We start from the raw sequence: 13323 nt of genomic DNA, 5'->3' as shown, positions 1-13323 counted from the left end.
TCCCTCCCTCCCTCCCTCCCTCCCTCCCTCTCTCTCTTTCTTTCTTTCTTTCACAGAATCTCACTCTGTCACCCAGGCTGGACTGCAGTGTCATGATCTTAGTTCACTGCAACCTCCACCTCCCAGGCTCAAGCGATTTTCCTGCCTCAGCCTCCTGAGTAGCTGGGACTACAGGTGTGTCCCACCACACCTGGCTAACTTTTGTATTTTTAGTAGAGGTGGGATTTCACCACATTGGCCAGGGTGGTCTTGAACTCCTGGCCTCAAGTGATCTGCACGCCTTGGCCTCCCAAAGTGCTGAGATTACAGGTGTGAGCCACCACGCCAGGCCTGAAGCATATTTCTGACCATGTTCCATACTCTCCTGCTTTTGAAACTCTCGCAGAAGGGGTCCCAAAGCTAACAATATAAAGTCCATGCTATTCAGCCGTCTATTCAAGGCCTGAGGGGCCCAGCTCACCCTTTCTGTGTTCCCCACAGATTCCTCCTCTTACATGACTATGGCTAAGAGCACTGGCCTTGGAGCCAGATGGCCAGGCTGAAGCCAGTTTTATCACTTGCCAGTTGGGTGACTCTGGGCAAGTTACTTCCTTTTAGGTGTTAGCTTTCTCATGTGTAAAATGGGATTATACTAGCACTATCTTCCTTATAGGGTGGTTGTGAGCGTCAGATAAAATAATCCATATACAGTGCTTCGCCATAATGCTATGACTTAGTACGAGCTCAACAGGCGCTCGCTGGTGATGGCATCTGTGGAATCAACTGAATTGCTTATACTGATACCTATATGTGTACCTGCCCCTGCTTCGCTTCCCACCTCCATCCCTGTGCTCCATCTCTCTCCAGCCCTTCTTTGTCTGGCTAATCAACTCTGACACAGCACCGTCTGGCAGCCGCACCACACTACCATATGGTCACGATATGGTCGGGATATGGTTGCCAATGACTGTCTCCTCATGCTGGCCTGCAACCTGCAGAGGGTGAAACCCTTCCCTGTCCACTGTGTATCGTGAGAGCCTGGTGCAGCTCCTGACAAGGAGCAGGTGCTCAGGAAGTGCTGAAGCAAAGTCACACTTCCATGGACCAGTGCATGCTTTGGCAAAGATGGACTCCAGACACACACGTGTGCTGATGAAGGTCACCTCCACGCCATGCCCACATCCCATCACGTCCACATTTCAATCCTCTGCCCAGCACTCCCCACCATCTAGTATGTTCCTTGTTTATTTATGTGTGCTTTGATCATCTGTCCCCCTACTTGCCCCTGCACGAAAATTTGAGCTCCATGAGGACAGTGATTTTGTCTGGCTTGTTTGTTGCTGTCTCCCCAGAGCCAAGGACAGAGCCTGATGCATATTAGGAGCTCTATAAATATTTGTCGAATGAAAAGACAGGGGGAGACTGGGAGGCTACTACCTTAAATGTGGCAGCCAGACTGAGGTCTGCCATAAAGAGCCGAGGTTGTAGAAGGAACAAAAAGAGCTTTCTAAGGAGAGGGAATGGTGCAGCCTTGGGCTTGGAGCATCTGGGGAGCAACGAGGGGGCCAGCACAGCCTGCGAGGGGACAGGAAGGGTCTGGTTGAAAAGGGAGGGTGGACACCAAGAGGAGATTGCAGTTGTCCAGGGGGCAACCTGCTGGTGTTTCCAGCCCCTGAGGCTGCGCTGGGGGAGGGAGCCCTCTGTTCCCAGCCCCTGACACAGAATCTCCAGGCACTGCCTGGAAGCAGCAGCAAGGATTGAAGGCTGAACCACAGAAAAATAAGAGCGAATCCTTATTGAGCTCTTACTGTGCTAGGCACTGTTCTAAGTGCTTTACAATTACTCAATTACTAGCTCATTTGAGCCTCCCCACAGCCCTACAAGGAAGGGACTCCAGGAATCCCCAGGGCAGCCTTAATTTGCCCGAGGGCATAAAGCTGGTGAGGAGCCCACCAGGGTTACAGACAGGCGGTCTAGCTCTGTTGGTAAGCATTAACACCCTCTCTGAAGCAGTGATGGGAAGGAATTTTGAGTCTAACCTCTCATTGTATGGATGGGAAAACTGAGGCTCACGTAGGATAGGAGGACACGTTTGGCTGAGGGGACAGGGGGAGTTAAGGAGAGTGGCTCCCAGGCCAGTGGTCTGGCATCCTCTACCCTTCTGGCACCTAGCTGGTGCCCAACCAACTCAAAACAGGGAGAGGGGCCCCTTGCTCCTGACTCTGGGCCATATCAGCACCATGGCCATCTTACCTTGGGGGGGCTGGGGAGCAAGGGGACTCCTAAGGGGCTTGGTGGTTTTGAGGCAAAGTGGGGCCAGCCTGTCCTGGGTCCTCTGCTCTATGAGGCTCTCCCTCCAGCTTCTATCTCTTCCCTCTTCTCTGCTCCTACCCTCCTTCCCTATCCTCCTCCCCCATCTCTCTCCCTCTTCCTCCTCCTCCCAGCCTTGGGCAATGGGAATTCATAAATATTTAATGGTCTTTCACATCAGGAAGCAGTGAGGACCCAGCTACCTCAGCAGTGAGGAAAACAAGCAGGGGTTGCATGTGGAGTAGAGGGTAAGGAGGTGGGGGAGTAGGGGCAGAAAAGCCCAGGGAAGGGAGAGCTCATTTCTGTCAGGCCTGGGCTTAAGTCTGGCCTGAGTAGGAAGGCAGTTCAAGGCTAGGGAAGCTGGAGGAGACTGGGATGGGAAGCAGCAGTTCCTGGCATGGCCAGGGGAGAGAGGGAAGAAGGGAGAGATGGGGAGGGAAAGCAGGGGAGGAGCTGGGGACCCTCTGGCATAGGAGCCTCTCGAGGAGCAAGCCACTCTCCTCCTCTCCCTCATTCCTCCAAGTTCCTTTGCTCAACGACTCCTCCTGACTCCTCCACCCGAATCCCGCTGGGAAACCGGCTTTCCGCCCCAGTGCATGCTGGGAACTCTGCCCAGCTGGGGTGGTCTCTTTCTCCAGTCCACACAAGAGAAGACTGCAGGGGGTAAATGATGGTACCGTGGTGTGTGCATGCACCCCAGTGTGTACTGAGGACGTGGGCGTGCAGGCCAGCATGAGGGGGCTAGCCTGGGGGTATTGAGGCTGTGTGTGTTATACATTTGATTTCAGCACACATATAAGCAGGGTGAGGTCCCTTGCACTTATTTATGTGACTTGGAAAACGTGTGTCATTTGGGCTGGAGTTTACAGGTGTATAAGATAGTCACTAAGAGCAGGAAGTCTGGCAGTTTGGGGTTCTATTCCCAGCCCTGCCACTAACTAGATATGTGATCTTGAAAGCAAGTGACTTCAGCCCTCTGTACCCTACACTGCTGGTCTGTAAACTGGGCTTACTTCTAAGCATTATTGTAAGGGTTAACGAATACATTGCATGTGAGATGGGGGTGCTTAACCTAGTATCTGGCATAAGATAAGCACTTAATAAATGGGGACACTTATTATAATTGGTGTGTCCACTAAGATAGTGGTGACAAAGGGTCAGGCCACAATACACACACACACACACACACACACACACACACACACACACACACACACTCACTCTGAAGCTAAAAAAGAAGCGCCCTATCCCCCTCAATGCCTGGTGGCCCAGGAAGGAAGTACTACTCTATGGCTGTATCTATTGACTAGAGATAGAGCCACACAGAACTTACCAAAAACCTCATCCACGGGTTCTCGGAGCTTTGAAGAAGCCATGACTCAAGACAGCTGGGGAGGACAAGAGGGGAGAGAAAGAAAAAGAGAGCCTGGGTAAGAGATTCAGGCCGGCCAAGGCAGGAGAGGTGTCGAGGGCTACCTGCTCCAGGCCTGTTGGCTCCTCCCTTACCTTAGAACCCTTCTTTTAGCCCCTGGAAGAGAAGCCATTGGAATCATAACCCAGATCGTGGGCGCTGGGGCAGGAGGTATAGTAGGAGGGTGGGGGCAGACGCAAATCCAAGGCACAGACACAAGCTGAGCCCTGTGTTCCTGGTGTCCTGGTCCACTGATTTGCTGTGTGCCTTCACGTGGGTCACCGAACTTCTCCCCTTCACTGTCTTGGGCCTTTGCATCATTAGCATCCCCTAAAAGCTTTCAGTCATCAACTGTCCAATCAAATCTGGGAGAAGTCATGGAGATTATTAAATCCAATCCTCTCATGTTACAAATGAAGAAACCGAAGGGGGAGTGACTGGCCCAAGATCACATAGCAAGTTAATGGCAAAATGAGGACCAGGACCCAGGTTCTCCCATCTGTCTACCCACCTATGCACTCATCCACCTACTTGCTTACTCATCATCCATTCACTCACCCATCTATCTACCCATCCAGCCATCCAACATCTGCTCCCATGCACCCAACATCTGCTGCCATCTGTCCATCCACCTATCTTTGCGTCCATAAACTCTCCATCTCTTTTCCAATCCTGCCTCCCTCTTCCCTACACCCCCATCACTGGTGCCCTCACCACCTGCCTTTCTGAACATGAGCTGTTCAGGAAGCTGGCACCATCAGCAGGGCCACTGTTCCAGACACAGTTCTCACAGTTCTTGACAGACTCACAGATGTAGGAGGGTATGAGGAGTACACACAGCACACAATGGACAGCCAAACCTCTATGATGCAACTATGTTCTGGGAAGAAGTGTGAATGGGTAGGGTTTTTTTTTTTTTTTTTTTGGTTCAAGGTTTTTTGGTGGGAAGCAAGAAGGGAGGGCAGATAGGGAAGGATATATGTAGCTGAAACCATTTGAATAGACTTTCAAGCAGATGTAGGATTCCAATAGCCCTAGGGAGCCCACTGGTCAGGGAATACTGGATCGGGGGAGAGTGAGGAAGCTCAGGGACCATTGATGGTTTAAGGCAAGGGGACGCTGCATGGCTGACACTTGACCTCCAATTACTTCTAACACTCAGGTCCCCAGGAGAATGGCAAGACACTGAGCTAGATCATACGTGTGTCAGGTGTAGGAAGGCTAGGCCACACGCCTGCTGGAGTCTTTTCCAACTCTTCTTTTCCATTATTACATAGACATCATCTACCTTTACTGTGGCCAGCCTTGGGACTTTTTTTTTTCTTTTTTTTTTAAGACGTTGTCTCGCTCTGTCGCCCAGGCTGGGGTGTAGTGGTGCTATCTTGGCTCACTGCAAGCTCCGCCTCCCGGGTTCACGCCATTCTCCTGCCTCAGCCTCCCGAGTAGCTGGGACTACAGTCGCCCACCACCATGCCTGGCTAATTTTTTTGTATTTTTAGTAGAGATAGGGTTTCACCATGTTAGCCAGGATAGCCTCGATCTCCTGACCTCATGATCCGCCCGCCTTGGCCTCCCAAAGTGCTGGGATTACAGGTGTGAGCCACCGCGCCCGGCCCAGGAATTTTCATATCCCTGCTTTACAGATACATATCCCCACTTTACAGATGTGAAAACTGAGAAACAGGAGATGAGAGGAAGAACTAAAGTCAGGCAAAGTTGATGCATGCTTATAATCCTAGCTACTCAGGAGGCTGAGGTGGGAGGGTCACTTGAGCCCAGGAATTCTAGACCAGCCTGGGCAACATTGTGAAACCCTCATCCCAAAAATAAGTAAGTAGCTGGGTGTGATAGCTCATGCCTGAGGTCAGGAGTTCGAGACCAGCCTGACCAACATGGAGAAAACTGTTTCTACTAAAAATACAAAATTAGCCGGGTGTGGTGGCACATGCCTGTAGTCCCAGCTACTCGGGAGACTGAGACTGGAGAATGGCATGAAGCCAGGAGGCAGAGGTTGCAGTGAGCTGAAATCGTGCCATTGCACTCCAGCCTGGGCAACAAGAGCGAAACTCCATCTCAAAAAAAACAAAGAAAACAAAACCACCTCCAGATTCCATAATGCCTGGGGCTGAAAGCAGAAAATGAGGTGTGGGAAGGGGTCATCAGGGAAGTAGACCCTCCAAGAACGCTCCTGCCATTCTTGAACTCCAGGGCTACTAGCAAAGATCTAGAACATTTCTTCCTGTCCTGACAGGCCAGATGGGAAGGGAGGCTGACCCTAAGAATTAACCACCTTTCGTCATTCAACCCACAAAGCCTTATCTGGCTAGGACACAGCTGCCACCTCCTGCAGGAAGCTGTCCTAGGTAGCCCTCCCTGTCATTTGTCTGCATAATTTCTAAATCCACCCTTCTCCAACTACTGGGAAATGGGGAATGCTTCATACTTCATTGATTCCTTAAATAGGTCTCATCCCCCCCCCCCCCCCCCCCCCCCCCCCCAATCAGATGGGTGCTCAGAGAAGAGAGGGTCAGACTAGTCCCGTCAGACTAGGAACTCTGAAGACAGGAACTGCCTCTCCCATCAGAATGGAGAATCTCTGAGGGCAGTAGTGTTGTCTCCTCTCTGCCTCTGAGAATGAAGATCCTGTGTTCTTTATTCAAGAGCCCAGTCCAGGGTGGAGATCCTCTACTGGCTGGAGGCCTCCTCTTTCAGGCACCCTCTGGGCTGGATTGGGGTTTCCTGCTCAAAGTCACTCTCGGTCCATCCTGATTCAGCACAACTGCTCTCTTTTCTTCCCTTCAACAACTAACTTCCTGGGGTGTGTGCGGGGACCCTCCCTACATTGTCTCCAGGGGGTCACCAGACCCCTCCCACCCAACCTTCTCCTTCCAAAACTGAGCCTAGAAAAATTAGACACCAAACCCCGCCCCCACTCTCATGCCCACACACACCCCGCACACTCACACACACATTCAACCAGGTAACTGCACAGGGGTGGGAATGAACCGGTTCCTCTGGATACCCTTCCCCCCAAGGCTTCCAATCCCGGAGAAGGAGCACCAATGACCTTTGACTCTTTTCTGAGAGAAAGGGAGGCAGGTGAGCTCACAGCCCCTTGGGACTCAGGGGAAAGAGAAAGAAAGAAAGGGCGCACAATTCCTGGGGAAGGAGCGGGAGCGGAAGGAAGTGAGGAGTAGGAAGAAGCAGAGACAGACACACAGACTGGCGGAGAGTCCACAGGGCTGCTGAGAAGAAAGAGATCACACCGAGAGTGGGGCCAGGGGAAGCGGCACTGGGGACAAGGGATTCCGCCGCCCTGAGTGACGCCCGAGGGTGGGAGAGAAGGGAGAAGCCCTTCGGGCAGGCGAGAGGAGAGGGCCGCTGAAGAGGAGAAAGCGACAGAGAGAAGTGCAACTGGGAGAGGCCGGGAAGAGGTGGATGGGAAAGGAGACTGGTGGTCAGGGAGGCAGTTGTGGAGCCAGAGAGGTGGTCCCGCCTTCCCATATCGCCGGCCGTCCGCCGGCTTCAGGCTTGGGGTAGTCCTCAGGAGTCGGGGACCCGCTCAAAGCGCTGTTGGAGATGGAGTGAGGCTGGGGATAGGGCACCTACTCCACTCCCAGAGCCCTTCTCCCCCGTCAGAGCCCGGTGGCTAGTTTCTCTCCAATCCATCAGCACAACTCCCCGCCGGGCAAGAAAGAGTTAAACCCTCTCCCCTCCCCCCACACCAGCTTTTATTAATTTCTCCGGGCGTCGGGCGGGAGGGAGGGGATTAGGGCCATAAATCCTATCTCCGCCCCCTCCCCTGACAGCCCGGCACCCCAGCCTCGTGCGGTCCCCCAGGGATAGGGGAAGAAAGGCCCTTGTCCCTTGGCCCTGCCCAACCCCACTCAGGGTCCCACCGCGGGCCCAAGTGGCCCCAGCCCCAGTTCCCGATCCACCCTAGGGCGCCCGGCCCCTCACCTCCGGCATCGGTCATCTTCAGCGTCTGGCGCCCCTGGAACCCCTCAGGCCCATGGTGCTCGAGGCGGGGGCCGGGCAGGAGAGGGGTGGGGGGACCGTCACCCCGGCCGCGGGGGGCTCCGGGTGGGCTCGAGCCGCTCCATCCCGGGAGTGGGGGTGAGGTCGGCAGGAAGGGTCCCGGAGCCGGGGTGAATGGAGGGCGGGGATGTGGGGAGAGGGAGCAGTTTCGCTGGAAGCAGGAGGCGCGGGCGGGGCCGGACCAGGAGACCTGACGGGAGGATGCTCCGTGTGTGTGTGCGTGCGTGTGCGTGTGTGTGTGTGTCTGTGTGTGTGTGCAGAGAGAGAGAGAGAAGACGAAGAGCGAGCGCCACCTCCCTCCCAGCCCCCGCCGCCCGCCAGTGCCTGGCCGGACGCGGGGCCCCCGCCTGGCAGGCCGATTCGCGGACCCGCGTCGCGTCGGCCGGGGTCCGCCGCGGGTCCCTGGGGAAAGGGGCGTCGGGGCGGGGGGCGTTGTGGGCGGTCGGCGCGCGGCCGCGGAGCCCAGGAGACAAGACGGAGGACGAGGCCGTGCGCGCCGGCCGGCGGCGGCGGCGGGGAGGAGGCGGCCGGGCCCGGGGAGCGGAGTTGCCGCTACTTCTCAGCCCGCGGGAGACGCGGCGCACCGGAGTCTGCGCGGGTGGGAGCGGCTGCGGGGCGGCCCCGCCACGGGACCCATTCCGCCTCCTCTGCCGGGTCTGTCAGGGCTTCCGATTCGTTCATTCATTCGACAAACGTCCGCCGAGCAGCCGGGGCGCCGAGGCTGGAGGGGACAGAGGTGAACAGAACCCCTCGCCTTGCAACCCGGCTCAAGGCCAGTGGGCCAGTCGGGGGCGCAGACGAGTGGGGAGGCCCTCACGAGCTCGGGCGCCATGGGCCCGGCTCACAGAGGGCACTTCTTGCCGGAAGGGAGAGCGCACCCTTGGCCCGACCTGGGTCCCGGCGGCCGGCCGCGGCGGGGGCTGGGCAGGGGGATTCCCAGAGGAGGTGATGTGTTGGCTACAACTGCGGGTCAGGATAGGGAAGTGCCAGCGGGTGTTGGGGGTGGGAGGGCAAGAGGGGAAGATAAATTGAATCTGGGGAGGTGCAGGGGGCTTGCACTTTATTCTACCAGCCGCCCCCCGCCCCACCCCCCACACACACATGCACACACACAAATAACAGAGGAGGGAGGGGCTCAGGTGTGCATTTAGGAAGCACCCTTGGCTCCTCTGGAGACAGGTTTGCAGAGGGCACCCTGAAGGCAGGGAGACGCTCTGGAGGCTATTGAGGGCCGGTGGCAGTGGGCATAAAGATTACAGATTAAGCTGAGAGCCCTTCAGGATGCAGGCCTGAAGAAGCTGACACTGAAGAAGCTGACAGGATTTGGGGACCTGCTGGACTAGGAGGTGAGGGAGGAGGGGTCTAGGATGACTGTGGACCTTGGCTTGAGGCAGGGAGCCCTGGAGCAGGTGGGGGTGGGTATGGATGAGATCAGACTTGGACCCGGTGAGCTGGCAGCAGTGGCAGGCCAACCATGGGAGGCAATGTAGGGATCCACAACCAGCTATCGCACGTCACAGCTTGGCAGGTGCCAGGCACTCTCAGATCATCTATTGTCACCCTCACAATAAACCCACAAGGTGGGTGTTTCCATTACCCACTGCCTCAGAGAAAACAGAGACTTAGAAGAAGGAAGATGCTTTGCTCAAAAGCAAGTGGTGAAAGGCCAGGCGCAGTGGCTCACGACTGTAATCCCAGCACTTTGGGAGGCCAAGGTGGGTGGATCACCTGAGGTCAGGAGTTCGAGACCAGCCTGGCCAACATGGTGAAACCCCTGTCTCTACTACAAATACAAAAATTAGTCAGGCATGGTGGCATGCCTGTATTCCCAGCTACTCTGGAGGCTGAGACATGAGAATTGCTTGAACCCAGGAGGTGGAGGTTGCAGTGAGCTGAGATTGTGCCACTGCCTTTTAGCCTGGCCAACAGAGTGAGACTCAATCTCAAAAACAACAACAACAACAACAAAACAAAAAGGCAAGTAAGTGGTGAAGCTGGATTGGGGATCTAGAGTCAAGGGAGAGGTGTGGAGTCTGTAGTACAGAGTTCCTGATGGCCCAGAGGACTCTGCAGTCTGAGGCCTCCGGGAAGTGGCCTGTTGAACCCCGACTATCTTGTGACTGTGAGGACAGAATTAACAGCCTTTAGGGTCTGAGGGTATCCTAGGGATTTTATGGGAGTTTGGGGGTCTCTGGGTGTCTTTGAATCTTCTGGCAGCCAGGAGGCTAGATTGTAGAAATCTGGGGAAAGGGTGACGTCTCTGTTGACAGCTGTGGGGGCTACATCTGGGGGTCTTAAAGGGGGATGTGCTTTGTAGGCATCTGGTGAGCTCTGGGTGGTGGGCTGGAGTGGGACTGATTATGTAGCCCCTGTACATCCCAAGGAGGGGGGAGATGAGCGGTATGTTTGCTAGGCCGTAGGACCCAGGAGGAGCCCCTGTTCCCCCTATTCCTAGTGAGGCCTAAGCTTCTGGGAGTTGGGAAAATGCCCCTTATTGGCAAATGTTGGCAAACCTACTCAAGCTTGCAAAATTGGGCGAGTGGGGGGATAAGGGAGGTTTAAGGTGACAGGCCCACTTACAGTCACTTGATGAAGTCCCAAACATGGACATACAGTGTATCATGGACAAGTGATAGCTCAGGCTTGAGAAACTCACAGCAAAGCCACACACAACGCCTCCAGCCACACAACACACTTGGGCTTAAACGTGAGGGGCTACATGGCCCACCATTTGAAACAATGTGTAGGCCCCTCACCTAACACACAGGACAGACGGGGAGTGGGGGAGGGACAGAGGGACGCCGCCCTGGATGCTTAGCCCCAATCAGCCCAGCAGAAACCCTCAAAACCTTCATGCCTGCCTCCCCACCCAGGAAGGTCACGCCACTTCACTTCTTGGCTAGGTTTCCTGAGCAGAGCCTTGGTAGCCCCAGGGTTCAGTGACTTCTAACTCTGGAGCTATGACCTGTGACCCTGTGGTTTGGTGGTCTCTGATCTTGGGGATCAGACACCTTGATCTGTCTTCAGCATTCTCAGGGCTCCCACAGTGTTCCAACAATCATCCACATAGCAAAGATGCCTTGGGAAGAGCATTCACCATCCCCAGGTTTCCAGACAACCCTCAGGTGGGAGGCAGGATTGGACTGGCCTGAGGTGTAGACCTAGGGTTTTTGAGGGATAGCTGTGGGAAGCCAGAATTCAGCTTAGCATGAATGGGACCTGTGTGACACAGCCATCTACAGGGGATGCTTCTGGAGCAGACTGTCCCTGGGGGTGCTGGCCACCCATCTGGATGTTGTCAAGGACCCACCAAGGTGACCTTGAAGGGCCCTGAAGTTGGGACTTCACTCCTGGCAAAGGTGAGAATCCCCTAGTGCCACGCCACTGAGTGCCAGTGCCTCCCTGCTTCAGGTCTCTCACATCTGCACACCAGTACCCCGGCAAGGAAAGACTGGCCCTGGGGCCTGCCATAAGCTCCTGCCCCATTCCCTGCTGGCTCTCACCCCTCTGGGACTTCACCAGAGCTTGTCCCTGGAACCCTGGCACCTAGACTCCCAGACCCATTAGCATTCGAGCTGGTGAGTCAGCACACAGGCTTGCTGGCCCAGCACAGGGGCTGGGGCTATTTCAGGCCACTTGGCCCTCCTGAAAAAGCAAACAGATTTTCTAGGACCCTGGGGACAAAACTGCCAGGCGGTCACCTCCCACTCCCAGCTATCTTTTAATCCTTCACCTGCCTCACATGGTGTGCCTCTTGGAAGTATCCCCACAGTTTAGAGGCCTTCTGGGGGAGGGACTTGGGGTTCACCTTGCTGTATTTAGCCCATCCTTGGAACTTCATGGAGGCCCTGAAAAACGAATACAGACTGAATGAACTCTCTAGAAACCCTCAGCCCTGCCCAGGAGGACTGGACAAAAAGCATGGGTGCTGACGGGTGGAATGGGGGCAGAGAAGCAGTTTGCTGGAACCGGGAACGGGGGGACACTGTAGGAAGTTCCTCAGGGTTAGAGGCAGCACTGGTGGGAGGGGACCACTGGGGCAGCCTGGCATCCTTGATCCCTGCCCACTCCCCACCCCAGTGAATCAAGAAACCAGGCAGCAAGGCTCTGGGGGCTGCTTTTATGGGGATGACCTGACAGAGGGCATGGTCCGTACAAAACCGGGAACAATACATACATATATATATTATATACAGAGACGCGGTCCTCTGGACGGCTGGGCAGGGGTGGCCACTGGCCCAAGCAGCTGGAAGTGGCCCCGCCCACCCAGTTCCGCCCCCTCCATCTGCCGGGGTGAAGTGCGTGGGCCCAGGACTGAGACGGCCAGCTCCTTCAGGGGATGGGGGCACATCGGGGATAGGAAGGGGTGGGGACAAGAAATACTGATCGAAGTCATGGTCTATTTACAGGGGACAAGAAGCCAAAACGGATGGGATAGGTGCTGTTTTAAAAAATGAACAAAACCCAGTTAGGGCAAGGGCATAAGGGCATGAAGTGGCAAAATGAGATGGATTTTGAAAGGGGAGGGGACCTGGGGGGGGGTCTCACCTCCCTTGGTCCAAGCCCCAATTTGGGGTTAAAGTGGGGAAACAGAGTCGATTTCACTTAGAAGGCAGGCTGCCAGCAGGGCAGCCCTGGTCTCCAAAAAGATGAGTAGTAGTAAAATTTTGCCCTCCAGTCAAAACATCGGAAAAACAGTAGGGGTGGGGGTGAGGCTGACTCCCTGCAATGTCAGTAGGCTTCCAGGCATTGCCCTGGGCTGGGCAGGCAGGGCGGCACAGGATAGGACCTGGCTCTCCAGGGAGAAATGTTCCCCTTGCCTAAGACCAGGGTCTCTGTAGCCAGACCCCCTAAGCTGACAGCCTTTCCTCCTGGGCATTCCCAGCCTTGACCAGGAAACCTGGACCCCAGAGAGGCCACATAACAGTTCCAAGAGGAGGTTATGGCTATTTGGCACCTGGGAGAGGGGAGGCACAAGGAGAAATTGAGGGCTGCTGCCCCAGGAAATGGGGAGCTGGGGACCAGGTGTCCTGAACTCTCCCTTTCTCCGACTCTCACTCCCCTTTTCCTGAAGGACACATGAGAAATCAGTGCAGGGCCAGGGCCAGGCCCAGCCTCCGGGCTCTGGGGTGGACTCTATCCCTCCCAGGACAGGGAACAGGGACGGGGGAGGTGTTGAGGCAATGCCCCCACCCCCCAAGCAGGAGGGTCGGAATGCAACAGAGACAGCACAATGATGGGGGAGAGGGAAGGGCCGAGAAGGTAGAATCTCAAGTCAAGAGGCCCAGGGGCTACCCAGGTGCCCCATGGGCAGGGAGCAGCCTCCAGTTGGCAGATGCTGGGAGAGCCCCAGCCCCGTTCCAGTCCAGAGACAAAAGCTGGAGTGTGTAAAGTCTGGCAGCTTGATGTGCAGGTGCTTGTGTCCATCGACCACCAGGCCAGCCCTTGGCAGCCCTCGGCCTCTGTGCCTCAGCCCCATCGGGCAGGAAAGAGGCCGCCCTTCCAGCCACCTCTGTCTGCCCAGGCCATCTTAAGGGGGCCTGTGATATGAGCCCTCTGGTCCCTGAAGCTGGGGAGGTGGGGTG

At 55.7% G+C, this 13323-nt stretch overlaps 1 protein-coding gene across 2 annotated transcripts in view; it reads right to left on the bottom strand.

Annotated features, from left to right (window-relative positions):
- SAMD14 (sterile alpha motif domain containing 14) overlaps positions 1–8029 on the bottom strand; it is a 20584-nt gene extending 12555 nt beyond the window's left edge. Inside the window, exons 1-2 of one of the 2 annotated variants that reach the window (XM_017853899.1) lie at positions 7661–8029; positions 3623–3677 (exon numbers count right to left, since the gene is read on the bottom strand). In XM_017853899.1, the coding sequence (XP_017709388.1) occupies positions 3623–3665 (43 nt within the window). In that variant the 5' untranslated portion in view covers positions 3666–3677; positions 7661–8029. Of the gene's footprint in view, positions 1–3622; positions 3678–3795; positions 4477–7660 lie in introns of those variants that run through there. The other variant, XM_017853900.1, reaches the window with a different exon arrangement.
- Positions 8030–13323: the final 5294 nt, after the last annotated feature.

Source organism: Rhinopithecus bieti, unplaced genomic scaffold, assembly GCF_001698545.2.
Source record: "Rhinopithecus bieti isolate Rb0 unplaced genomic scaffold, ASM169854v2 scaffold_35856, whole genome shotgun sequence".
NCBI classification, from domain to species: Eukaryota; Metazoa; Chordata; class Mammalia; order Primates; family Cercopithecidae; genus Rhinopithecus; species Rhinopithecus bieti.
This window is presented reverse-complemented; position numbering and strand designations above follow the sequence as displayed.